Source organism: Lepisma saccharinum, chromosome 9, assembly GCF_977018435.1.
Source record: "Lepisma saccharinum chromosome 9, izLepSacc3.1, whole genome shotgun sequence".
Classification (NCBI taxonomy): Eukaryota; Metazoa; Arthropoda; class Insecta; order Zygentoma; family Lepismatidae; genus Lepisma; species Lepisma saccharinum.
In genome coordinates, this window is record NC_139237.1 from 54,239,825 (window position 1) to 54,265,505 (window position 25,681).

Genomic DNA, 25,681 nt, shown 5'->3' on the forward strand with positions numbered 1-25,681 from the left:
GGCCATCTTTGCCAACTGATAACAGCGCCGTGCCATCGAAGAAATCGGAAGTTACAATAAGACCATTCCAAGAAAAGCCTACTGCATCGCTCACGTATCTCGCTTTTGTAATAACACTTCAAGCTAGAAAAAAATTAGGCGCAAAGACTTTTCGATTTGGCCTTCTAGTTAGGGGTATATTAGTGGATGGTCAGAAATAATTTTTGGCAGAGATTTAGGGTTACTGGGTAGCTAATGTGGACTACACATTTGCAGTGTAAAGAAATCAAACAGGAATTGTCGGGTATTATTGGGCTAAAGTTTTACCACATCATGCCCATGTGGTCTAAGGCATCAGGTTTTGGGCTTGGGCTACAGGACACGTGCTGGTTTCAGTCTCCTGTGGGATAAAGCGTAATAACTTTTTTCCTGAGATTTTGGTGCATGGGACCAGTGATCAGCTACCATCGTGAGAAAATTTGGGAGCTATGAATGAGGAACGTAACCCAGTCATGGAAACCTACAACGATTGGGGGTTTGTCGTGATGACCACACGTCACCCCTTAACTGGTTGGATGATTGCCCACCTATGCTGAGGCATGTGGGAGTGAGACCGGCAGACAGTAGGTACGCCTTGACTAGTCAAATCACCAACAATGAGACAACAATAACTTATAAATTTAAAACATTTGAGATGAAGTTCTTCTAATATTAATATATGGCATATGTGACTAGTTTGTTATTGCAATTAGGAGAAATTGGTCAAGGTGCTTCAACCTGTTGGACAAAAATTAATTTTTCATACATTGCAGGCACACTAAATTCTGATAATATATACCATATTTACTCATGTATAATGCACACTTTTTCCAAAATTTTTGCCCCCAAAAACTGGTGTGTATTATGCACGGAATAATTTGAACAGCCAACATGAATCCGTACAGGGTCATTCCATGATTTTGTGACACTTGCATTGATTTTTCATGTTCATGGAACCCTATCATGTTATATATCATTGTAAAGCTTAAATCCTGCAGTTTCTGAACATGGCAACAGTATTACATTCAAGACAGTGACACTAATGTGAAATGCGGTTGAAATAATTTCATCACAAAATGAAGGAACGTTCTGATTTTTATGGTACTTCGGATGAAAGAAAAGATAAGGAAAACGAAAATAATAATTAAAATATTACTGGCAAAATAATATTATATATATGTAGTGCATAAAGCCTTAATGGAAGAACTATTGTGCTGCTAACTGCTAGTTTGAGGGTCCTGAATGTGCCTCGAATAAATGTTACGTTAGTCACGGAAAAAAAGAAAAAGTAAAGAAGGAATGAGCAAAACCACGTATAAAAGGTTGAAGGCCATTTCCCACAATTTTTCACTTTGTAATGTAATGTTTTGTGACACAAGAAAAGCAGTACCATTCTGGCAGAATTCGAGAATGCACCTCCCGTCACATGGGATGTGTATCAATAGTATTTGATGGGCAAGAAATAATAGAAAATAACTTCCTGAGCACTGCAAATCCATAATGTAATTTTGATCTCGCTGTCTACTATTACAGAATAAATAAGGTGGTTAAAGAGTGAAAGCTTTGGGATGCTGAACACAGTGGGGGGAGGTGGTGTGGGTTGGTGACTCATTGCATACACAAGTCATATTCTTCTCCTCTTGGTCTACATAGCAACAGGTGATTCATTATAGGTATGATGTCATTCACTCTTGACCGGCATAACAATAGCTTTACGACCTACAACTAGAAAGCCATTTCTTGAAACTGCGCATTATATACGAGATATAATTGTTTGTCACTTTTCCCCATCAAAAACCAGGGTGCGCATTATACACACGTAAATACGGTATCTGTATAGACTATATTTTGGGATGTTACACATTATTCTGAGCAATTTTAAGGAAGCACTTGTACTACAATTGGCCAACAAAAGCTTTGTTGCTTTAGGTGCTAAGTCACCACTTTTGTAACCACAAACTTACAATAAATTTTAGAGCTATCGAGTTGAAAATGTAATACCTTCAGAACTGGTTTGATATTTTCTTTGACAACAACAGGTATAGTTTAAGGTGGTGCCTTTGAACCTGCTCCAACAAAACCTTGCAAAATACACTTTGTGAGATTGATGCTCAGAAAAATGTGAGAGATGGTACTGAAAATATGCCCAATGGATTTGGGAACTGGATTATCATTAAGATTTTGGTTATCATCAGTTTTTAGCCCAAACAAATTCTTAATGAAAGTCACAATTGATTATTAAAAAATAATAAAAAATTGAAAAGTAATAACATACGGACAAGAATACAATAATTGGCACTTAATGGAAAATTGAGCATGTAGAAAATGTTTATTTCTTTACATTGTCTCTTTTCAATAACAATGGCATGATTTGATCTGAAAATAAAAAGTTATTTTCTTCTGGTGCTTTTACCAATATCATTGTCATCAGATGATAGTTCTTACCAACCAATTAATCACTCCAATTCTACTAATATCAGTCACATATTTTTTAAATGTAAAATGAATAAATATAAATAAATTAAAGTACAAATTAATAAATTATTAACTTCTTGTTCTTGCAATGAACACCTTCTGTGTTAGGCTAAGTTTAAATAATCAAATTATGCAAACTCAAACAATACTATGCTGCCCTGTGACACATCATCATTTCATGTTGTAATTTAACATGTAACAACAAGGCAATCGTCTAAAAAAAGGCAAATTAATCAATCAATGAAATAGTTATTTTTTCACACAAACTGCATAGATGATTTATCAACAATACATAAAAATAACTTATTACTTCAGTTTACAAGTATTACAATACCTAGTTGCCTACTTACATACTGCATTTCTTGGAAGCTTATTTAGTACTCTAAGTTCTTTCGAGCCACTTCTAGTGGAAATCTGCATAATGTCTATTTATCTGCGGTCTGTTTTATGTGGATGAATCCGCAGATGAATTCTGCTCTTATTGTGCCTTCTAAGATTGCTTATACGTGAAAAAGTTTTATTGCATGAATTGCACTTGAATGGTTTCTCCTCTTCATGAACCAAATGGTGGATCTCTAATTCAGTGCTTTTTGAAAATTTTTTCGGACATATTTCACACTTGAAAATTCGGTCTTCTGTATGCAATTTAATGTGCTGTATTAGATTGTATTTTTGTATAAACGATGCATCACACTGGCAGCATATAAACGGACGTTCTCCACTGTGGATCCTGAAATGAAGTTTGAGTCCGTATCTCGTTAAAAAGACTTTATTACACTCTTTACATATGAACTGGCGTCGGTCACCAGAATGGATTTTTAAATGGTTAGTCAAACTTTTTGAATGTAAAAACATCTTTGGGCATTGCTTGCACTTGAAGCGTTTACTGTGATCAGAGTGAATAAGAGAATGGTTTCTTAAGTACGGCCACTGAGTGAAACATTTACCACATTTGTCACATCTGAAGGGGCGATCTCCTGTGTGGATCTTAATGTGTTTAACTAAACTCCTCCTTCTTGCGAACCACATACCGCAGTGATCACACATGCGCACCTTCTTTCGAACATACCTCCCAGAGTTGACGCTACAATTCAAGGATTCTCCAACAGCAAAGTATTTTTTGTAATCCTCCTTCTCGTCTTTTGGTAATGAAAGTTGCTGGTTCTTATCTTTTTCTCCTCTTTCAATTTTTGCATTGGCAAAAGATGAAGCTGGCAGTTGCTGTATACTGTAGGGAATTAAAGAACATTAGAATAACTTAATTATTAGCTGCTTTTTTGATTGAAGAAAGCACTATGACTAACACTACTTTTTTCTCATTTGACATTGTGAAAAAAGTATTAAACTTATACTAACAACCAGTCATGTTATCATCACTCATCAATGCCACAATGTCAAACTTATCTATCTTTAGAAATCTGATACATATTAAAAATATATTTTGTGAAAATAACATTTTTTTACACTTGATACATGAAAATTCTGTTAGGTGACTGTAACAGATTGGCAAAGAAGAGATATTTAAACCAACGATTGGTAAAGAAAGTCTTCATGAATTAAGTAATGATAATGGTATAATATTGATTACTTTTGCAACCTTCAATAATTTAATTGTGAAAAGTAAAACTTTTAAACATAAAGATATCCATAAATATACCTGGTCTTCTCCAGATGGTAAAACTCATAATCAGATAGATCATTTTCTCATTGATAAGAGAAAGCGTACTAGTATAATTGACGTTCGTACACATAGAGGTGCTGAGTGGGCAAGTGACCATTATTTAGTAATTGCTAAATTAAGAGAAAGACTTGCAGTGATAAATCATAAGCAACAAAATCTAAAAGTTCTAAAATTTAATACAGGAAAATTTTCTGATGAAAGAAATAAGAAAGATTATCAAATTAAACTGGCAAATAGATTTGATGTTTTGCAGGATTTAAATGATGATGAAAATATAAATGAAACAGACGTAAATAAGAATTGGGAGCACATATGTAATGCAATAGAATCAGCAGCTAAAGAAAGTATAGGAGACCATAAACCGAGAAAAAGTAAGCCATGGTTTGATAATGAATGTCATAATCTAATAGAAATAAGAAATCAGGCTAGACTTAGATGGTTAAATAACTCTGATGATACAAATCTAAACAATTATAATAGAATAAAGCAAGAAGTTAACCGCATGTTTAGAAGTAAAAAAAGAGATTACTTGAAAAGCAAAATTAACGAAATTGAAACAAACAGCAAAAACAAAAATATCAGAGATTTATATAAAGGTGTAAATGAATTTAGAAAGGGGTGGCAACCTAAAGTAAACTTGATAAAAGATAAAGACGGTGATTTTCTAGCTGACCCAAGCGATATTCTAAATAGATGGAAGAACTACTTTAATGAACTTTTAAATGTTCATGTAGGAGATAAATCAGAAGTAAATGAAATACACACAGCAGAACCTTTATTTCCAGAACCTAACTTGACTGAAGTTAAAGATGCTATTAAAAGGCTAAAGAATAACAAAGCACCTGGCATTGATTTAATACCAGCTGAGTTAATTAAATATGGTGGAAATTCGTTAATATGTCAAATTCATAAATTAATTAGTTTAATATGGAATAAAGAAGAATCCATAATTGTTCCTGTGTTTAAGAAAGGTGATAAAATGAACTGCAATAATTACCGTGGAATTTCTCTACTCTCAACAACATATAAAATATTATCTAACATTCTTTTAACAAGACTAACCCCATATGCTAATGAAATTATAGGTGATTATCAATGTGGATTTAAACGTAACAGATCAACTACAAACCAAATTTTTCACATCAGACAGACACTTGAAAAAAAGTGGGAATATAATCAAAATGTCCATCAGCTATTCATTGATTTCAAAAAAGCATATGATTCGGTCAAAAGAGATAAATTATATAATATATTAGTAGAGTTTGGAATACCTAAGAAGCTTGTTAGTATGATAAAAGTATGCACCAGTGAAACAGAAAGTAAAATTCATGTGGGTATTAATGTGTCTGACAAATTTACAATTCATGATGGGTTAAAACAAGGAGATGCATTATCTCCATTGCTCTTTAATTTTGCCTTAGAATATGCTGTTAGGAAGGTAAAAGAAACTAAAGAAGGACTAAAATTAAATGATGTGACTCAGTTGTTAGCATATGCAGATGATGTAGACTTATTAGGGGATGATATAAATACAATTAAGAATAATCCTAAAATATTTTTCAAAACTGCTAAAGAGATAGCTTTGGAAGTTAACAAAGAGAAAACTAAATATATTTTTACAGGTTGAAACCAAGTGTTAGGTAATAATCAAAATCTAATTATTGATAACAACTCATTTGAACCAGTTTCCAAATTCAAATACTTAGGAGTAATACTAAATGAAAATTATTAACTTTTGTCTTCTCGTTTAATATCTAAGAAACTAAAAGATAAAATATACAAAACAGTAATTTTGCCTGTAGTATTATATGGGTGTGAAACTTGGTCCCTTACATTGAAAGAGGGAAATAAATTGAGAGTATTTGAAAATAACATCCTTAGGAAAATATTTGGACCTAAAAGGGATGAGGAGACAGGTGAGTGGAGAAGGTTACATAATTTAGAACTACATAATTTGTATTCATGTCCAGATATTATTAGAATAATTAAATCAAGAAGACTTAGGTGGGCAGGCCATGTGGCACGAATGGGAGAGGAAAGAGGAGTTTACAGGATTCTTGTTGGGAAACCTGATGGTAAGAGACCTGTAGGAAGGCCAAGACGAGGATGGAGGGACAACGTTGAGATGGATTTAAAGGAAATCGGTAGGGATGGAAAAGAGTATATAGATCTTGCTCAAGATAGGGACAGATGGAAGGCCTGTGTTGTTGCTTTTCTGCCACTTTCTAGGTAATCGTGAAGATGAGGATGAGGGATGATATCATGTAATTGATGAAGGGACATTCACAAAGAACACCCATTCCCAAGCCGGGATTCAAATACGGGGTCCCTGGCATCATAGCACGTTGTGCTAACCACTCCACCATGAAGATTGACAAGTGCTACTTGCTTATACTCATTCTAACATTACAATTCGACGGAAAACTCCTTAGGTGAAAAAAAATTTTTTGACTAGTGATGGGGATCAAACCTACAACATATCTGTGATTTTGCTATGAAGTGGAACAACAAAACAGTACTACACAAAGAACCAAATTGCAAACCAAAGAAAATCAATGCAGTAGCCTTCAATAGCAATGACTAAAAACCCTATGTGCCATACCAATGTAGAACTCGAACACATATTGTCCCTTCTCTTCAGAAAATAGAAATAGCAGCATAAGTTGAGAAAAAAGAAGCATGGAATTCTGGGAGACAGTGTAGAGTAGTTAGGGCACCGGATTTGTAGTCACAGACACTTCTGGGTTGTAATGGCCTAATTTACTTTCAATGGAATCGCTACAACGTAGAAGTGTCCGTGACTGTACAACAGGTCTGTTCTAGGATTCATCCCAACCACTGGCAAAAATAAATTTGTTCACCTGAAGAAGATAAAGACGAGCTCTTTCAGAATGTAGTGTTTGAATAAGTAAAAGTAAGCAACACTAGACAATGTTAAATTATGATTGCATGATTATTAAAGAACCACTGGCACTAATATTTAGAGAATTACGAAATGTCTGTCACAAAATGTGAATAATTGACTTGACATGTGTATGGGAATGTAGTCTTAGTCCTGTGGTTTTCAAAAAAAGACAAATCGAGTTAACTAATAATATTAATGTTTTGAACAAGTATTCTCAGGTTACCAGTCAGTGAGTGATGAGAGCAACGTATGTGCTCGAAATGTTGGAAGCCAACATAGACTTAACCTAGCTGGTAAGCTGAGAACACTTGTTTGAATCACGTGGCCAGGAAAGCTACAATTCTAATCTTAATGTTTGTTTGAATTGTTCTTTTAAGCCCACTTTATGCACAGATAGGCTAATCTGGACTGGGTCTACTGTTTAAAGTAGGATCCAAACCACTGTGCAATGTACTTCCACCAGGCATCGAACCCAGGACCCCTTTATTAAAAGGCGATGACACTGTAATAACTTCCTTAGATTAATATTTTATGGACATTCCACTAACAAACATTCATATTTCTGTAATTCTTTTAGTGATAGGTCATTATTCCATCAACTGTTACTGACAGTTGGCAGACAGACCAATTAAGATATTAAATATTCCATTACACAGAAACTTAGCCCTCTTGGTAAGGAACTGAACCCCATGGTGCTACAACCCTCTGAGGGTGTAGGATTGTTGGATATCTTTTCATTGAACAATGTGTGATAAGTGCATTAAATCTCAACTCTGCTGTGATCTGGCTATCTAGTTCGGAGTCCAATACTATTCTCCAATTGTCCTCATGATGTTGGGCAAATACAGAAAAACTGGTATTGAGGCTCCCACTGGGGAACAAACTTAGGACTACTCATATAAAAAGCAAAGAATGTTACCTTGGAGCAGTTACCTTTACATGATATCAATTATTGTAATAGTACCATAAGGAGGTCACTATGAACAATTTTTTATTTGTTTTTCGTGTTATTACTTCAAAATATTTGAAGAGCTGTGCATGATATTTTTAAATGTAGATGTGCATTTAAACATGTAACATTTCACGGCATAAATTGATTGATTGATTTGGTGTTTTAAGTCCACTTTATGCACAGTAAGGCTAATTGGGACTGGACCTACAGTTTAAAGTGAAATCCGAACCACTGTGTGCCTCCACGAGATACCGAACCCGAGACCCCTTGATTACAAGGCAAAGATGGGGAGGACTTCACCGCATGAAAATGTACATTCCAAATATATATATATATATACACCGCGTGAGGCACCTAAAAGTACCACCTGAAATAGCGAAGAAACCAGAAACAGTAGCGATGTGAGGTTTGTGGGAAACAATAATATCAAATGGGGCTCGTAAATCGGAGGTATGGGGTGGGTCGAAAAATATCGACAAATGGGGCATCTGGAGCAGTCATATTTTTTTAAATGGAACGATATACAATAACATGCATAATATAAAAGAGCACACGCAGAGAAACACAATGCCGTTGGTCTCATGCATCTACTGCACATAGGAACGAAGATATGGCCATGTGAAAATATGTAAACAAACTAACAAGTGGCCCACTTGACCGTCAGTACCACGGCATGTAAGAATTCTAAGGTGCCTGACAGAACTGCCTTTACGCAGAGCAAGTTTTGATAGCAGGTCCACGAGATCGTGTTAGTTCATAGCAAGCAGTCGTAGTGGTAAGAGCGAAGATTATGGTGTTCACAAACATAGAAAAAGCGGACATGATCCTGATTTATGGGGAATGCCGAAAGAATGCCTCCGAAGCCTACCGTGTGTACGCAGAGAGATATCCGGACAGACGACAGACATCTCGACGTCTGTTTGGTAAGTTATTTATTAAATTAAGAGACACCGGAAGTGTAACACCACGAGCACGTGTGCGGAACAAGCCAACTACAGGTGAGGCAGGTGCAACAAATGTTCTCGCCGCTGTTGCTGTGAATCCGCACGTTAGCTCCCGTGAAATTGCCAGGGATGCTGGGATGAGTCAGCAAAGTGTATTGCGCATTCTGCACACACACAAGTTTCACCCATATCATATCTCCCTCCATCAGGAACCTCACGGGAATGATTTTGTGGACCGTGTTTGGTTTTGCACATGGTTGTTACGACAGGAAACAGATTTGTCACGTATCCTCTTCACTGATGAGGCAACTTTTACCAATCATGGAAATGTCAACCTAAGGAACATGCACCATTGGTCGGTGTCAAATCCACATTGGCTTCGCCAAGTGGAACGCCAGCGCCCATGGAGTGTGAACATGTGGTGTGGTATAGTGGGTGAACATCTCATTGGCCCTTTTTTTATACAAGGGACACTGAATGCTGACCGATACATACAGTTTTTACAACATGAACTGCCTGTACTATTGGAGGACATACCACTTCAGACAAGGAGGGACATGTGGTACCAATATGACGGGTGCCCAGCTCACCGTGCAAGACGCGCTACAGCATGTGTGGAAAATACATTTCCAAATCGTTGGATTGGATGTGGAGGGCCTGTCAAATGGCCGGCTCGTTCCCCAAATTTGATACCGTTAGACTTTTTCCTGTGTGGAACGCTGAAGGACATTGTCTACCGGGATGTGCCAACAACTCCAGAGGATATGCAACACCGCATTACTGCGGCCTGTAGGGACATTCCCTACGAGATGCTACATTCTGTGCAACGATCTTTGCATGGGCGCCTCGTTGCCTGTATCGCAGCTGACGGCCACCACTTTGAACACACACTTTGACAGGTTTTCGCTTCTTACGCAGTGGTTCTTCGACATACTGGCATGGTCATTTTCATTATGATGTAACACTGTCAAATACATGGTGCTGACGATGTCTACTGTATTTTTTCTTCCTTTAACACGTTCTGTCTTCATCTTGTCCAATGGCTTCCGACATCTCATACTTGAACATGCCGTGGTACTGACGGTCAAGTGGGCCACTTGTTAGTTTGTTTACATATTTTCACATGGCCATATCTTCGTTCCTATGTGCAGTAGATGCATGAGACCAACGGCGTTGTGTTTCTCTGCGTGTGCTCTTTTATATTATGCATGTTATTGTATATCATTCCATTTAAAAAAATATGACTTTGCTCCAGATGCCCCATTTGTCGATATTTTTCGACCCACCCCATACCTCCGATTTACGAGCCCCATTTGATATTATTGTTTCCCGCAAACCTCACATCGCTACTGTTTCTGGTTTCTTCGCTATTTCAGGTGGTACTTTTAGGTGCCTCACGCGGTATATATATATTTAAAAAAATAATGTTTATTATGACCTTGGAATTCAGGTCACTACAAACAGAAACTATTTTTCCACAATAACTGAGTGCTTATATACTAGAAAATTATAATATTATTTTTCATACAATTTTAAATGCCATGGTTTGAAAACTGACAATTATTTTAACCTTTAGTACGCCGCGCAGTCTGACGAAAGTAAGCCCAGTGGAGCGCGAAATTTGAATTCGTATACATAATGGAGAAAAATCGTAATAACTCTGGCACTATGGGACCAATCTACTTCGGATAACTTTTGTTTTGCAGCTAAAACATCAGTGCATGCAACCAAGTAAAATTTGGATGCCCCAACCGCGGGGGGCTTACGGGCGGGGGCTGCATCCCCCGAATTTCAATGAAAAAAACATAAAAATGTGGAGTTTGCCCCCTCTTCTCCAGCTACTTTGGGGAGAAAACCGGAACTTTGCTTTTTTTTTTTTTTTTTTTTTTTTTCAAAGAATGGACCTTCCGCAACAGAATGAAACTTGATTCATGTTCGTGGGTGCAATACAATTTGAATAAAAAGGCAAAACGTAAAACTCTGTTTTTTTCCTCAAAACAGCGAATTTGCATATTATTCATAAAATTGTTATAACTTGGACACTATGGGACCAATCTACTTCGGATAACTTTTGTTTTGCAGGTAGAACATCAGTGCATGCAACAAAGTAAAACTTGGATGCCCCAACTGCAGGGGGGAGGGGTTATGGGCGGGGGCTGCATCCCCCGAATTTCAATGAAAAAAAACATAAAAATGTGGAGTTTGTCCCCTCTTCTCCAGCTACTTTGGGGAGAAAACCGGAACCTTTGCTTTTTTCAAAGAATGGACCTTCCGCAACAGAATGAAACTTGATTCATGTTCGTGGGTGCAATACAATTTGAATAATAAGGCAAAACGTAAAACTAGCGAATTTTAGCCAATTTGCATATTATTCATAAAATTGTTATATAACTGACACTATGGAACCAATCTACTTCGGATAACTTTTGTTTTGCAGGTAGAACATCAGTGCATGCAACAAAGTAAAACTTGGATGCCCGAACTGCAGGGGGGGGGGTTACGGGCGGGGGCTGCATCCCCCGAATTTCAATGAAAAAAAACATAAAAATGTGGAGTTTGCCCCCTCTTCTCCAGCTACTTTGGGGAGAAAACCGGAACCTTTGCTTTTTTTCAAAGAATGGACCTTCCGCAACAGAATGAAACTTGATTCATGTTCATGGGTGCAATACAATTTGAATAATAAGGCAAAACGTAAAACTAGCGAATTTTAGCCAATTTGCATATTATTCATAAAATTGTTATATAACTGACACTATGGAACCAATCTACTTCGGATAACTTTTGTTTTGCAGCTACAACATCAGTGCATGCAACCAAGTAAAATTTGGATGCCCCAACCGCGGGGGGCTTACGGGCGGGGGCTGCATCCCCCGAATTTCAATGAAAAAAGCATGAAAATGTGGAGTTTGCCCACTCTTCTCCAGCTACTTTGGGGAGAAAACCGGAACTTTTGCTTTTTTTTTAAAGAATGGACCTTCCGCAACAGAACAAAACTTGATTCATGTTCGTGGGTGCAATACAATTTGAATAATAAGGGCAAAAGGTAAAACTCGAGCGAATTTTAGCCAATTTGCATTAGGAAATGATTGTGCGTTAGGGAAATCGATGAGCTGTTATATGATACTGTTTTTCGTAACAGAGGAGTGAAGGGAGCCTTTGCAATCGTTTGTTTTGTCTTTACTTCTGAATAGACTCACGTTTCTGGCTTCTGGTCTCGGGCTGTCGTCAGGCTACATTGCATTTCTAACATAGAGGCGACAGAAAGCTGACACCGCTAAACCTCTTCCAATCCAGCTTCTTCTTGACCTCCCTCTCCCCCCACCCCGCTACTACTTTCGGCTGGATCACCAGGTCTAAACACAAAGAAGAATGTGTGCCTTATCAGTACTAAATCACAGCGATGGAAGCTTGGAGGAAAACAACATCGTAAATACCAAGTATTCATTGTGTCTGTCAAGTGTGAGCCCAAACACGTTACATATTTTGAGAAAGGAAGGGGGGGGGGGGATTTGGAATTTTCGTAAACACATGTTCCCAAACCGAACTGTCAGTGTTTCAACCTCAATATACAAATATAAGTGTGGCAAACCCTCGATAATTGTATCTAAAGCTGTTTGCTCCATATATGCAACCGTGGCTGACAGGGACATACTTTTTTGTTCCACATATGGAACGGCTGGGGACTAAAGGTTAATAACAAATTTAATGCTGATGTTATAAAAGAAAAACAGTTTAGTCTTTTAACACAATTATGTAGAGTTCATTTGGCAATACCACACACTTTAGTGGCTTGATTAGGATTAATTTCACTAGCCTTAATTTTATGAATGGCTTCATTTAATTTTACTAGAGGTTAGTCATACTGAATATGGGATTCTATAAACTTTTCTTTTATTATTGGCTTTTCAGGAATGTTAAATAATATTAATAATGGAGGAAAAATCAGAGGAGTAAAAATAAAAAAAAAACTATGTAAGGGTTATCAATTTAGTAGAAAAGTTACATAGGAACATTCAAAATTTTTCCCTGAAATGGAATTTGAATTTAAATTTGCAAATTTAAAAAGCTTCCATTGTTATTTATGAAGCTCTGCAGAACATCTAAACCCTTCAAAGTTTTATAAAATTACCTTTAACGTGATGACAAACAAGCAAACAAAAGTTATGACCTGGGGTGTAAGGGGTACCTTCCACATAGGATCCCAAAAGTCAACCTCACTTCCATGTAGTACACCCTGGACTGTAGACTAACGAGGTTCTGGCGACTGACACTATGGCCAGTATAATTTTGTGTGTGTTGTCCTTGTGTGTGCTAAGTGCCTGTTTAGAGCCTCAGCTTTTTAACAGAAGTCAGAAGATTTTAGTTATGCAACGTTATGAGTTGTCATTTGTAATGATAAGGGGCTGGCCCCTGTATAATGTGACGGGTGCAAAATAGCCTAAGTGCTGACACACCCAAAAATTTTAAATTCAAATTCAAAATTCAAAAGTTATGAACATGGAAATGAAGAGTTACATCATGCATTATTTTGCTGAGGTCACAACTAATTTGAAATAAATAAAATATAATTTTTGTCCATAGTCACCCCCGGGTGCTGATCATGACCCTTGCTTATAGTTTTAACTTGTCTAAAATCAGTGAAGATGCTTTGAGCTCATAGACACTTCAGAAACACACATTGCTTAAAATAACATTATACAAACCTGACTTTCTCTTTACTCTCAGTTTTGATGGTTCCTTGTTGAAATACTGTAGATTCCTGTTTAATTGATCTGTAACAGAAATCTGATTGAGCAATAGTAGAAAAGTCCTCAGATGATGCAGAGGGGAAAGGGACTTCATTGCAGCATTCATAATGGTATTCGTCTGAAGTAAAGAGTGGATCTGCATCTGGTTTTGTGTCCTCCTCTTTAATTACATGGTTTCCACATAAAATATTTGAATCGGAAATTTCTTCAGCTGACTCAGGTTGATTGAAATCAGATTCTTCATCACAAGAAACAAAAATTGGACATGGTATGTTATCTTCTTTGTTATCGAGGATAGAGTAACTTGTCACATTGTCACCTATCGAAATAGTAATTCTTGGAGTTTTATCATCTTCATTTAGTGAAACATTTACATACACAATTGATTGTTGCATCACAGACAGCAGACCGTCCTCACTCAAACTTCCTCTCACAGACCCAGTGCAAGCAGTTCCTGTGTTAAAATATGATCCAAATTCAATTGTGCGTTATGTGATCCAGAACTTTTAATTGGGTAACTTTCCCAGTTTCTGTACTTGTAGGAAGTATGCATGTATCATTATTAGACAAGTAAATATTTTGAGTTCTTAAGGAAAAGTTGACTGCTTATAATTTTCTTGAGAAGAATAAGCTAGAAGAAAAAGAAAAATTGTTATTAGCAATACAAACAGGTATTATTATGAAATTGACATCTTGTACACTGACAACGCAAATGTTATATCTAAACATTGTAAACAGAGTGACGTACATCTACGACCCTTTCAGAATGAATTATTTTATGAACACTATAATCTGATACCTACATGGTAATTTTGGCTTAACTCCAAAATTTTGCAACTTTTCAAACTTCAAAGGTCACTTTTGAAAAAAAAAAAACTGTTCACTTGGGTATTTATTAATTTTTTGAAAAATCCATTTTACATCAGCATATCAACAGGAAAAGAAATAAACTAAATAATACGATGGACACACACACACAAACACATATACATATGTAACAAGAATAACAAGCAGAGGAAAAATAACATTATTTAGTCTGCTTGATGCACATCATTCTGTAAGTCTGTTTCGATACATGGAAACCTGGGACATATTTTAATAAGTTGTAAAAGGTTTGTAGCCTGTAGTGTTCTTTGTTCTAAGGATAGTCTTGAAGATTTAATGTAAAAGAAGTTCTTGCATTTCCTGTTGGTACGTGGGATTCTGATACTAAGAAGTGGCAAGAGTTCGCTGGTGAAAAGCTGTCCATTCATGATTGTGAAAAGAAATGTAAAATCTGATAGTTGATTGATTGATTTGGTGTTTTAAGTTAGCTTTATGCAGAGTAAGGCTAATCGGGACTGAACCTACAGTTTAAAGGGGGATCCTAACCAGTAATTGCTTCCAACGGGTATCGAACCCAAGACCCCTTTTGATGGCGAAGAGAAATATCATGAATTTGTAGAATTTGCATTCTCAGTGGACGAACTTTCAAAGGCTGCACATAAGCCAACACAAATTCCTTAACTAAGCAAGTAAAAGGTTTCTGGCATAATATTTCTATGCAATATAAATATGACTACCACAATTAATTACATTAGGATAACACTTATGATATGTAATTTTGAAAGTGTGACATGTTTCCTTGTAAAGTTTTCAGCAGCTGTGGGAATAAATAAGGTTGGAAACGTAAAAAGTACAGAATGGATTTTAAGGTGCAAAATTATGGTTGGAAAAAGGAAAAAAAAAAAAGTTCTGAAAATGTTTTGAAAAAGGTGCTGATAAAATGCCTTTGTTCAGGTCTTAACCAGTTACATTAACATTCTTTATTCAACACTAGCAAATAACATAATTAGGAATTTGTTACTGTCAATCAATAATGCTCTCTCTTTCTGCACCTTCTGTACATAATGCATACGGACCACATAGAGAACTGCCAAATAGGTTTTGTTAAAGTTTGTTTTCTCTCGTGGGTTTTGCTACATTATTTTGGTCGATTGATTTGGTGTTTTAAGTCCACCTTATGCACAGTATGGCTAATCGGGACTGGACCTACAGCTTAAAGTGGGATCCGAACCACTATGATCCTCCACTGGGCATCGAACCTGGAACACCTTGATTATAAGGTAACGATGCTACCACTGTGCCATCGGGGAGGTCTACATTATTTTGGGAACTATTGGGGCTGCAATAATTATATTATAGCATTTTATAGTTCCCGTTCTGCTCTACAAAATAAGACTATATGATTTTACATAGCTGCTGAAGAAGAGTGAAAAATCTATGTTTTACTGTCCAATTTTTTAACAAAACATAAAAGAAAAGGAAGGAAAGGATGTTGAAGCATCAAAGAGGAGGTAAAAAGGGGATAAATGTGCTAATTTCACGAAAAGGTGCAACAAAATTTGTTCATTTTACTTGATTTTATGTCCTAAAATACATATCTCAAACAATGGGTATGAAAACACGGTATATTTTTGGAAAGGTGCTGGACTAGTAATAAGAATCTACCAGGTTTTGCATCTTGGGCAGCTGCATCTGTTGGTAGGGGTGGTATGAGTTAACGGAGTATTTTGCACCAAAATATTCCTGAAATCTGGGGAAGGCATCAGTGATGATCCCTTCCCTTCCCACCAATGGGCCATGCTGCCCCCTCAACTCCTCTCAGATGTTGTGGAGTATGTTAACCACCTCCTTCATACATTTGTTTCTGGCATTGTAGCTGGGGGCACTTGAAACTGCTCTTGGTTTGTCCAGAAAGAAGTCTCTGATGTCAGAATCACTACAGAGAATGGAGAAATCAGAATGTAGAGTGTATTGACTTTCGGTGCAATGTTCATATTATTGGGACACAAGTACAAGGAGCTGGTGTCTAATTTCATGCTTGGGGTCTGGGAGGTAGGTGAGGAGATTTGTTTTGGTATCAGGGTGCATTACTGACCAAGGGCTAGGTGTAGGTAGAGAATGTAGTTCTGAATGGAAGGGAAAGTGTGTCCATGGGTTTCTCGAAGTGGAAATCATCCATGTAGTTGGTGGGTTTGATGTGAATGGAGGTCTTCAAAATAACAGATGGTCAGAATTAAAGTTGCCCTACCCAAAGCCATTTTGAATCAATGGATTGTGCTGAAAATTTGTAGAGAAGTTTTGGAAACCATGGGGAAGCAAATGCTGATGAAAAAAATAGTTCCAATTTTCACCACCAGGTGCAAATGTGGTGCTGAAATCTGGTGCACAGCGAACAACATTCCGGGAAATGCATTGCGCGATCATTGATCACACTGTCTTATACTTTTAAAGGGTCATTCATATTGACACGGTGCATAGTGAACACTACTGTACACTTACTTCACTTAGTACTCTGGCAGTTTGTTTCTTTATAAAACATATTTACAGAAGATACAATTAAACCTACAAATGTATCAATATACGCTGTATAAAAATACACCTTATTACTAAAGTCAACAAAGTTTGTTAATAAGGTGTGTTTTATACAGCATATATTGATACACTTGTTGGTATAATTGTATCTTCTGCAAATATGCTGTATAAAGAAACAAACTTCCGGAGTATTAAGTGAGGTGAGTGTACCAATATAAAGTCAAATTGCTGGTTGTTGTTACTTTAGCACCACATTTGCACCTGGTGGCGAAAATTTTAACCATCTATTTCATGTTGCATCAGCATTGGCTTTCCCATGGTCTCCATTGCCTCAAATATCGCTGTGCAGAAATTCTATGTTTCGAATGGGGTCCAGAGGGCTCTGACTAGGAGAAACTTTATTCGAAGTGCCACATTTGCACCTGGTGGCAGGCACGTATCCAGAGGGGGGGCTTAGGGGGCTCGAGCACCCCCCCCCCCCCGAAAGTTTTAGGTTTACACTAGATAAAAAGAGGTTTTTGATTTCTTGTGGTGTGAAATAAAATAATGTGACAATAATTTAAGGAGATAAATAATTATCGAGGCAAAACGGAGCATGTTTTATACTCCTGTTATAGTTAATGGCTCGAGCCCCCCCCCCTCCCTCAGGAAATTTTTCAATTTACACTAGATAAAATTAGATTTTTGGCATCTTGAATAATGTGAAGATAATAAATTTATAAATCTGAGAGAAATAATTATCGAGACAAAACGGAGTGTGTTCTATAACCCTATCATTGTCAATAGCACGTATCCAAGGTGGGAATCAGGAAGCTCGAGCCCCCTTCAGGAATTTTTTCTGTTTACACTAGATAAAACTAGGATTTTTTCTTCTTGAATAATGTGATGATAATTTGGGAGAAATAATTATCGAGACAAGATGGAGAATGTTCTATATCCCTGTTATTGTTAATAGCACGTATCCAAGCTGGGGTTGAGGTGGCTCGAGCCCCCCCCCCCCTCAGGATTTTTTTTTATTTTACACTAGATAAAATCAGGTTTTTGGCTTTTTGAATAATGTGACGATGATTTAAGGAGATAGACAATTATCGAGGCAAGACGGAGAATGCTCTATAACCCTGTTGTTGATAATATTGCACGTACACTTTTCTTGTGCTTTCGGTGTTCTCGCAGCGCACTTGAGCACTATGTAGATACTTGTCAGCATTTGGAAGCTGCACAACAAAGGTAGCGCCACACTTAGGGCGATTCGTTGTAATTTCTAATCTCTGGAAGGCGGGAGGGGGTACGTTCTTGAATGAGAGAAGGAGTCAACTACTGGCGATATTAACGAATCATTTTATCTGCGGAACGTTCTAGAATATAATGAGGATATAAATACATGGATTCAATTTTTCGGTTGATCTGTACAAAGAATCGGTTAATGAGATTTCAGAGGTAAGTGTGACAATTCATACAGTCGTTGGTGATCAGATCAGTCAGCATCCTCTGATTGCTTTATAAGATATAATGATTCGAAAATGAAGACATTGACGACAGCAGAATTTCTGGGGCCTCAGTGTAGTGCTAGTTCGGTTCGAGGGCCGAAGAGATCAAAGGTCTCTCTCTAAAGTGAATATTTCAGCAGTACCGGATATTGGAGTGGTTTATTAAAACAGAAATAAACGGCATAGATCAACTGAAAATCAAAGTTTTGAGTGATGAGCTAGTTTTGCCAGAACTAAATTTCGTATATGCAGTCCGAGAATTTCATGGTATAAAAAATACTTTTGTTTAAGCCTACTGGGTTCGAAACACATTCAAACACTTAACTACCATAAAGAGACAGCTGAAAATTTTATGAATGTCAAGAAGAGAAAGCAAGAAGATGTTGCATATGTAGACATTTTAGGTGGAAATTGCAGGCTCTACCAGGACCCAAATCAGGGCTCTACCAACTGAGCCACCTAGCCATCCTTGACTTCAACCAATTTTTCGTTAAAATGTCTACATACATACATGTCCTGTGTATATCAAATCGTAAGGTGTTGCCTGTATAGTGAACAAGCACAGAAAATATAGGAGAGAGAAGAAAACTGAGGAGCATTATCACCGGTTGAGGATAATTTTTTCTGTGGTCAACAAGAGCTACTACTTCGAGGTGACAATGACAGTGGCCTAATAAGGGAGATTTCACACCCTGTCACCTGAGGATTTCACAAATCGAAATTAGGTTTGTGCGGCCTTTTGCGTTGCTACGGTGTGAAATGTTGCTGTTGATTGGCCCATTCCAATCGACATGTATCGCGTGTCCCTTCGGTCTGAAACCTTCCTCTTGAAAATCCAAGTCACAAGGATGGAAAATTAGGGTCTTGTTAAGGTTAGGTGTGAAGGCAGGCAGACGTCAGCACCCTAAAGGATCATATCCAAACCTGCAGGAAGAACGCATCTTACTTTAATCTCCAATACGGAATGATAAAAACTTCTGGTGAGTTGATTTTAAAAAATGTCCGAGATAAAGAGAGGCGTGCCCAGGATTTTCGGGAGGGAGAGGGGGAATACTGGGTCAAATGGGGTTATTACCTCACCAAACCTCCCTTGGGCACGTCACTGGAGATAAATGAGTAAGCATTTCATCATACTGGGAGACGAAACATTAGATGTGTTGGGAACGGAAGGGTTTTCACTGTGCATTAATTGTTTCGTGATCCACCTGTATTCGAGAAGACTTCCTTTGTTTCGTGCCGATATATGACAAGACAGCGGAAGCTGTGACAGGCATTTTTGAACACTTGTGAGTGCTAAGGCCTGAATCTGAACAATTTGGTGGGTTTCGGCTTTTATAAGAGCTGAAAAATGGGAGGACAAGACACGTTAGTGGTGTTCAGGCTCGAATCAGAGAGAAATATTCGAGAGCTGTCTGAGTCCAGTTCGCAGCCCACAATTTAAATCTCGCGTTGTCGAGTGGATTGTCCATCCCGTGCATGTGTAACAGCTTAGTAAAAACACTCAAAGACACCATAGATGTTTTTATGTCTGGCGAGATGAAATGGACAAACACACATACTGAGATGGTTCCGGCACACAATGTTAATGCATGGAAACAGGAGTCGAGTGGTAAAAAATGTTCAGATTAAAATGACAGCCTTACAGTGGCGACATTTTTTTGCCTCAACATTATGGCCTCTTAATGTTAAGCCTTGTCTACCAAGAGAAAGTAAACTTTCCTTGCAATGCCCTCTGCACCCCCCCCCCCCCCTGTTTTGGAACCCAAATGCCACCTCTGGTCTTAAACACACAATTGTGAGGTTCTTACTATACCAATTTAAAAATGGTGTTGAGCCCCCCCCCCCCCCCGAAAGGAATTCCTGGATACGTGCCTGCCTGGTGGTGACAATTTGAACTATTCTTTTTTCATCAGCATTCACTTCTTTATCTCCATTACCTCTATACCAAGTTTTGGTACAATACGTTCTTTCGAACGGGCACCAGAGGGCTCTGACAGGGCAAAATTAAATTGTGGCCACATGATACTTCCCTCAATGTGGATGTGCACATCGAGGAAGATGATGTAAGGTACTGAAGTGGCTTAGCTGCTCAACAAGTGTATATAGATTTTTTCATGGAAAATATCCATACGATGGAACCCGATATGTGGTTTGAGAGATTGAAGATCTAGCTTCCAGTTTGCCCATAGCTGTGCAATGATTTTCAAACAAGGTTGGTCAGTTTAAATGTAAATAGTTTAAACTCTCTTTTTGGTTGTTATTTTTGTATTTTTCATTTTATTGTTACTATTTACAGTAAGCTTGCAATCTTCTTTTTTACAATGAAATAGGTAAAAGCCTAGGAACTACCAATTTGTAAGTAAACAAAATAAAACCAACACACTCATACACAGACTCTGTAACTCTACAACAAAATTTCTTCAAAATGAAATACCATAAATGTATTTACACCAAAAAATAATTTAAAATTAGCATTTGAAACTTACTTAATTCCACTATAACATACTACGAAACGCACTTAATTTCACAACAACATACTATGAACTAAATCTATGTAATGAAGCAAAATTGGGCGAATGGAAATAAAGAGAAGACTCAACACAGCTTTCTTTTTGTTTTCTGCAGCTCTTGTGTAAACACTTTGGTGCAACAATGTGTTTAAACTTCCTATTTCTCTCCCATTCCTCTCCAATTTACTTAAAAATAACTCCTTATTCAGGACATACATAATATTGTGAATTTTAATTGTTTGGTTTTTGCAATACCACATTTCTTCGCTCATTCAGCATGCATGCAGAGTAAAATTCATGATGTTTATCTGGGAGATTGTGTTCAATTCCAGGAGGATTGGTAAGCCTATATATCCCATGCACAAGGAAGGAATCTGGGTCCAGAGCATCTTGAAACAAATGAACATAAGGTGTTAACATCTCATCTGTGTTTGGCAAGACAATCCAAGTGTGTAAATTTTAATCTCAGATTTCTGGAATATAAGCATGCACCTTTATCTCCATTATCAGATCTATTATTATTTTAGTACTGTTGTATTCTTTCAATATACATATACCGTATATTTCTGAATCCAAGATGAGGTGTTTTGCCACAATTTCATACCCAGAAGTATGGAGTCGTCTTCCTTTCGCTGCATATGATGTGGAGTTTTTCTTCTCTTTATTGAACAGAACCACGAGCTTCCATTAAGCTCTAACTCTACCCTCTGCCATGCCTACCACTTTAGCCTTGAATGTTCGCATGCACTTTGAGCATTGTTGGATTGCATTGATTTGTTGTTTTAAGTCCACTTTATGCACAGTAAGGCTAATCGGGACTGGACCTACAGTTTAAAGTGGGATCCGAACCACTATGTGCCTCCACCGGGTATCAAACATGGGACCCCTTGATTACATGGCAATGCTGCTACCACTGTGCCATTGGGGAGGCCCTAAATGGCAGTTCAACTTGACAAATTCTACTGATTTATTATTTTTTGTGTACCGGTACTTTTATTGTCTCCTTCAGTTATTTGTAATAAGGTAACCATTTGTAAGATTTGAAAATAGTTTTTCTGTAATCCCTTGTTGAAAAATGGGGGTTGTCTTACATTCAGATGTATGGTATATATATATATATATATATATATATATATACATACACACACACACACACACACACACACACACACAAACACACAGTGTTTCAAAAAGAATCATTTGATTTTGAAGTCATTTAACTCAGTAACTGTTCGCTAAAACACAATGAACAACGTACTGTTAGGAAGAGGATATTCGTGAGTTTCACATGATTCCCGGCAGGTAGCAGTAGCATGCCCCCCCCCACCTCGTGCTTGCATCAGATTCAAGCAAGATGGCGACGTCACAACAAAAAGCTTTCTGTTTCCTGCGCTTTGAAGTGTGTGATCTGTTAGAACAGTGCAGCGTGAATTTTAGAGACAGTATGGTGTTGAACCTCCTACCGCACAGAGTATTCGACGTTGGCACTATTTCTGTGCCTCCACTTCCGACTACTGTTGATGAAATGCGAAATCGGATCACATCAGCAGTGACTCCAGACGAATTCTCGGTAAGAATTTACAACAGTGGACCCTTCCATAATTTCTATCCTAATTCTTATGCTCATGAAATACGTAGTCCCGATCAAGTATCTGAGGTTAACGTGTGGGGGTGACGTGTTGAACTTGTTGACGTGTAGAAGTTGTAAAATAAGCTATTCAATTACCGCGATCGTTCTCCATATACAAGCATCGAAACCATGTTTGTTCAACGTAGCGTTCACTTGTTCGGTAATCTGCATGGTTTGAGGAAGATGGCGACTTAGAAGGTAGAAAATAAAGTTCTTTCTTTCGAAAGTTTTTTAGTAACTTTTAGTTGGGCACATATTTCATATTTCGCATAGTCAATAATTTAGGACATTTGATCATGATTGTGTAATTAAAATTTGTCGCTCAAGTGCTACAAAACTGACATTTTTTTACAGTGCCCCACAAACATTCATGGTAATGTTAGGTTAGGTTAGGCAAAAATAGGTAAAAATTCATTCTAAAACATAAAATATTGAAATATCATTGTTTTCATGGAGAAATCCAGGGTTTCTGTTCCAATCGCGGACCACTCAATTTCGCTTATTTTGCAATTTCTACACGTGACCCCCAAATTTTAACTTCAAATTCGTGATTAGGAGGCCTCAATTAGTGAGTATGCGAAATATTACAAAAATCAGGGAGGGGTCCGGTATTGTAAATACGCTCCAAATTCTACCGCATGGATATATGCAGAGAGTCCAAAGGGGCACTTATGAACATTTTTTGGCAACAGTTCATTATATCGGAGACACATGTCTTCATTTTTACAGAAGAAACTACTTACGGAAATGAGTTTCTCCAAGCTTTCCAACGTTCGTCAAGGTATTTTCTTTCATCGTGGAATATATTTAAACAGGAAATCATGTATTTTTCAACAGAAACATCTCACCGACGCACAATTGCCATTGCTTTCGTTACGTGAACTGCATGCTGCGTACGTTTGATGATGTAAGCCCCTGTCAGTGTTTCAAACCCCTTTTTTTCACTATGCTTGCCAAACCTAACCTAACCTTATAAGAAAAGGTTAGTGGGGCTATCCGTGAATGGTTCATGGGGCTATCCGTCAGCAACCCGTGCATAATGTAAAATTTTCACACGTGACGAACACTGCATACCCACAAATGAGTCAAAATGTGCCCGCCATATTGTGTGTTACAGAAGCGAAGAAAGGAATCAAAAAAATCACTCTGTATGTGAAAAATTGTGTTTGTTTTTGTGGAAAAAGCATAATGGCACCTTGAACTATGGTCTGCAATACACAATTGGTAAGTACGAACCACGATTTTAATGTGTCTCCGATATAACAAACGGTAAGATTTGACAATATAGAGAAAGTCTGTAATTTTGTAAATTTTCAGTATACTAACTAATTTTGGCCTCCTAATCACGAACCTGTTGTATAAAACCGGGGGTCACGTCTGGGAATTGTACATTTTGATGAAACATTGTTCATTAGCCCCACAAACCATTGACGTTAGCCCCAAAAACATCCACGGGTTGCCCCACAAACCATTGACGTTAGCCCCAAAAACCATCCACGGGAAGCCCCACGAACCATTCACATGAGGTTAGGTTAGGTTCCATTAGCATTCATTTCACCCCTAAATTGATCGAAAAAATAGGGTTCGTACTAAAATTGAACATCATAAATCATTTTCTTGTATTTACAAAGGCGTGGTTAGAAACAATGACAGGAGATTACATTTTCGTTCGTAAAACTAAGCATATACACACCTATATACATATATAAAAAATTCAATCAACTTTTTTTCAAATTTCCAGATGTGACCCCCGGTTTTTTACAACAGATTCGTGATTAGGAGGTCAAAATTAGTTAGTATACCGAAAATTAACAAAATTGGAGACTTTCTGTATATTGTCAATTCGCTCCTAACGAACTGTTACCCATTTTTTATGTAAACATTTATGTATACCTGTGTATTTTAAAAGCAATTCTAAGTTCCTGGTTTGATAAATAAAAATATATAGCCTTTTGAAATTGGATGATTCTTTTTGAAACACCCTGTATACAGATAACTCTTTAAAAGTATAGAAGTGTAAAAAAGAAGAAAAAGAATAAAGAGTGGGTAGATTTAAATAAAAGTGGGTGTAGTGAAGCTGCAAGAAGGAATAGGTCAGGCAGAAATATGCTAGTTTAGACATACAAAGAGAATGGGCCTGGAAAGACTCCTATTGAAAGCATACACAGCACATGGAATGGGAAAGACACGAAATGGAAGACTATGATATCGCTGGAAAATGTAATGACTTTGTTTTTGTGCCTTATGATCAGAGAGTATTCGATTTCTCTGTGCCTACGATAGTCATGGTGAAATTTCGTTTTGTTGTTGTTGTTCCTTTACATGCTTCCTAAATGATGAGAGATGGTTGTTACATCCGTATTCGAGTGCCTTATAACGTGGCCAGTACGATAAAATTAGGTGAAAGAAAATGGATAAAGGTGCACGGACACGTCGAGCCCTAGCGATCTGAACATACGTAGAAATAATCAGATAATCAACACTTGGTTAGGTTAGGTAGGCTGCATTATTTACAGAACGCGCACAAATAAAATAAATATTTACTTCAAACAATATGTATTTGAAAGTTAAAATTGCAGAATATTTTCCAACTTCATTGTTTCTGGTATTTGTTGATCTGTTTGGATATGCTTGAATTAAAGACTAACAGAGAAATTAAAATCTGACTATAACTGAAACTTCATATACTGTATTTCAGTATTATTGGTACTTACAAAACATTTAAACCTGGAATTTACAAGCAGCTAGAATTCGAAAGTAAGTAAACAAATGACGCTACCCCAACCCACAACAACCCCAAACCATCCCAACGAGGTAACGAATCGGCTAGAGGACAGGGTTAACAGGGGTGCTCCTGAAAAGCCGGTTGAGCTGAAGACAATAGAATTGATCTTCCAAGATGTGAAAACAATCAAGAACTATTATATCTGTAGATTCATCGTCGCAATAAATAGCATTTACGACAGTGTTCATG

The 25,681-nt window shown here is 37.3% G+C and overlaps 1 protein-coding gene across 2 annotated transcripts; it reads right to left on the bottom strand.

The window, feature by feature from the left end:
• LOC145992062 (uncharacterized) lies at positions 1–25,571 on the bottom strand. Of its 2 annotated transcripts, XM_083128226.1 has the most exons (4): positions 25,422–25,565; positions 16,214–16,484; positions 13,679–14,354; positions 1–3,721 (listed from the first exon to the last, which is right to left on the bottom strand). In XM_083128226.1, the coding sequence occupies exons 3-4, from the start codon at positions 14,116–14,118 to the stop codon at positions 2,923–2,925; spliced, it is 1,239 nt and encodes a 412-aa protein (XP_082984352.1). In that variant the 5' UTR covers positions 14,119–14,354; positions 16,214–16,484; positions 25,422–25,565; the 3' UTR covers positions 1–2,922. The 2 variants fall into 2 exon arrangements, with proteins under 2 accessions (XP_082984352.1, XP_082984351.1); XM_083128225.1 differs by lacking the exon at positions 16,214–16,484 and having other exon boundaries at positions 25,422–25,571.
• Positions 25,572–25,681: the final 110 nt, after the last annotated feature.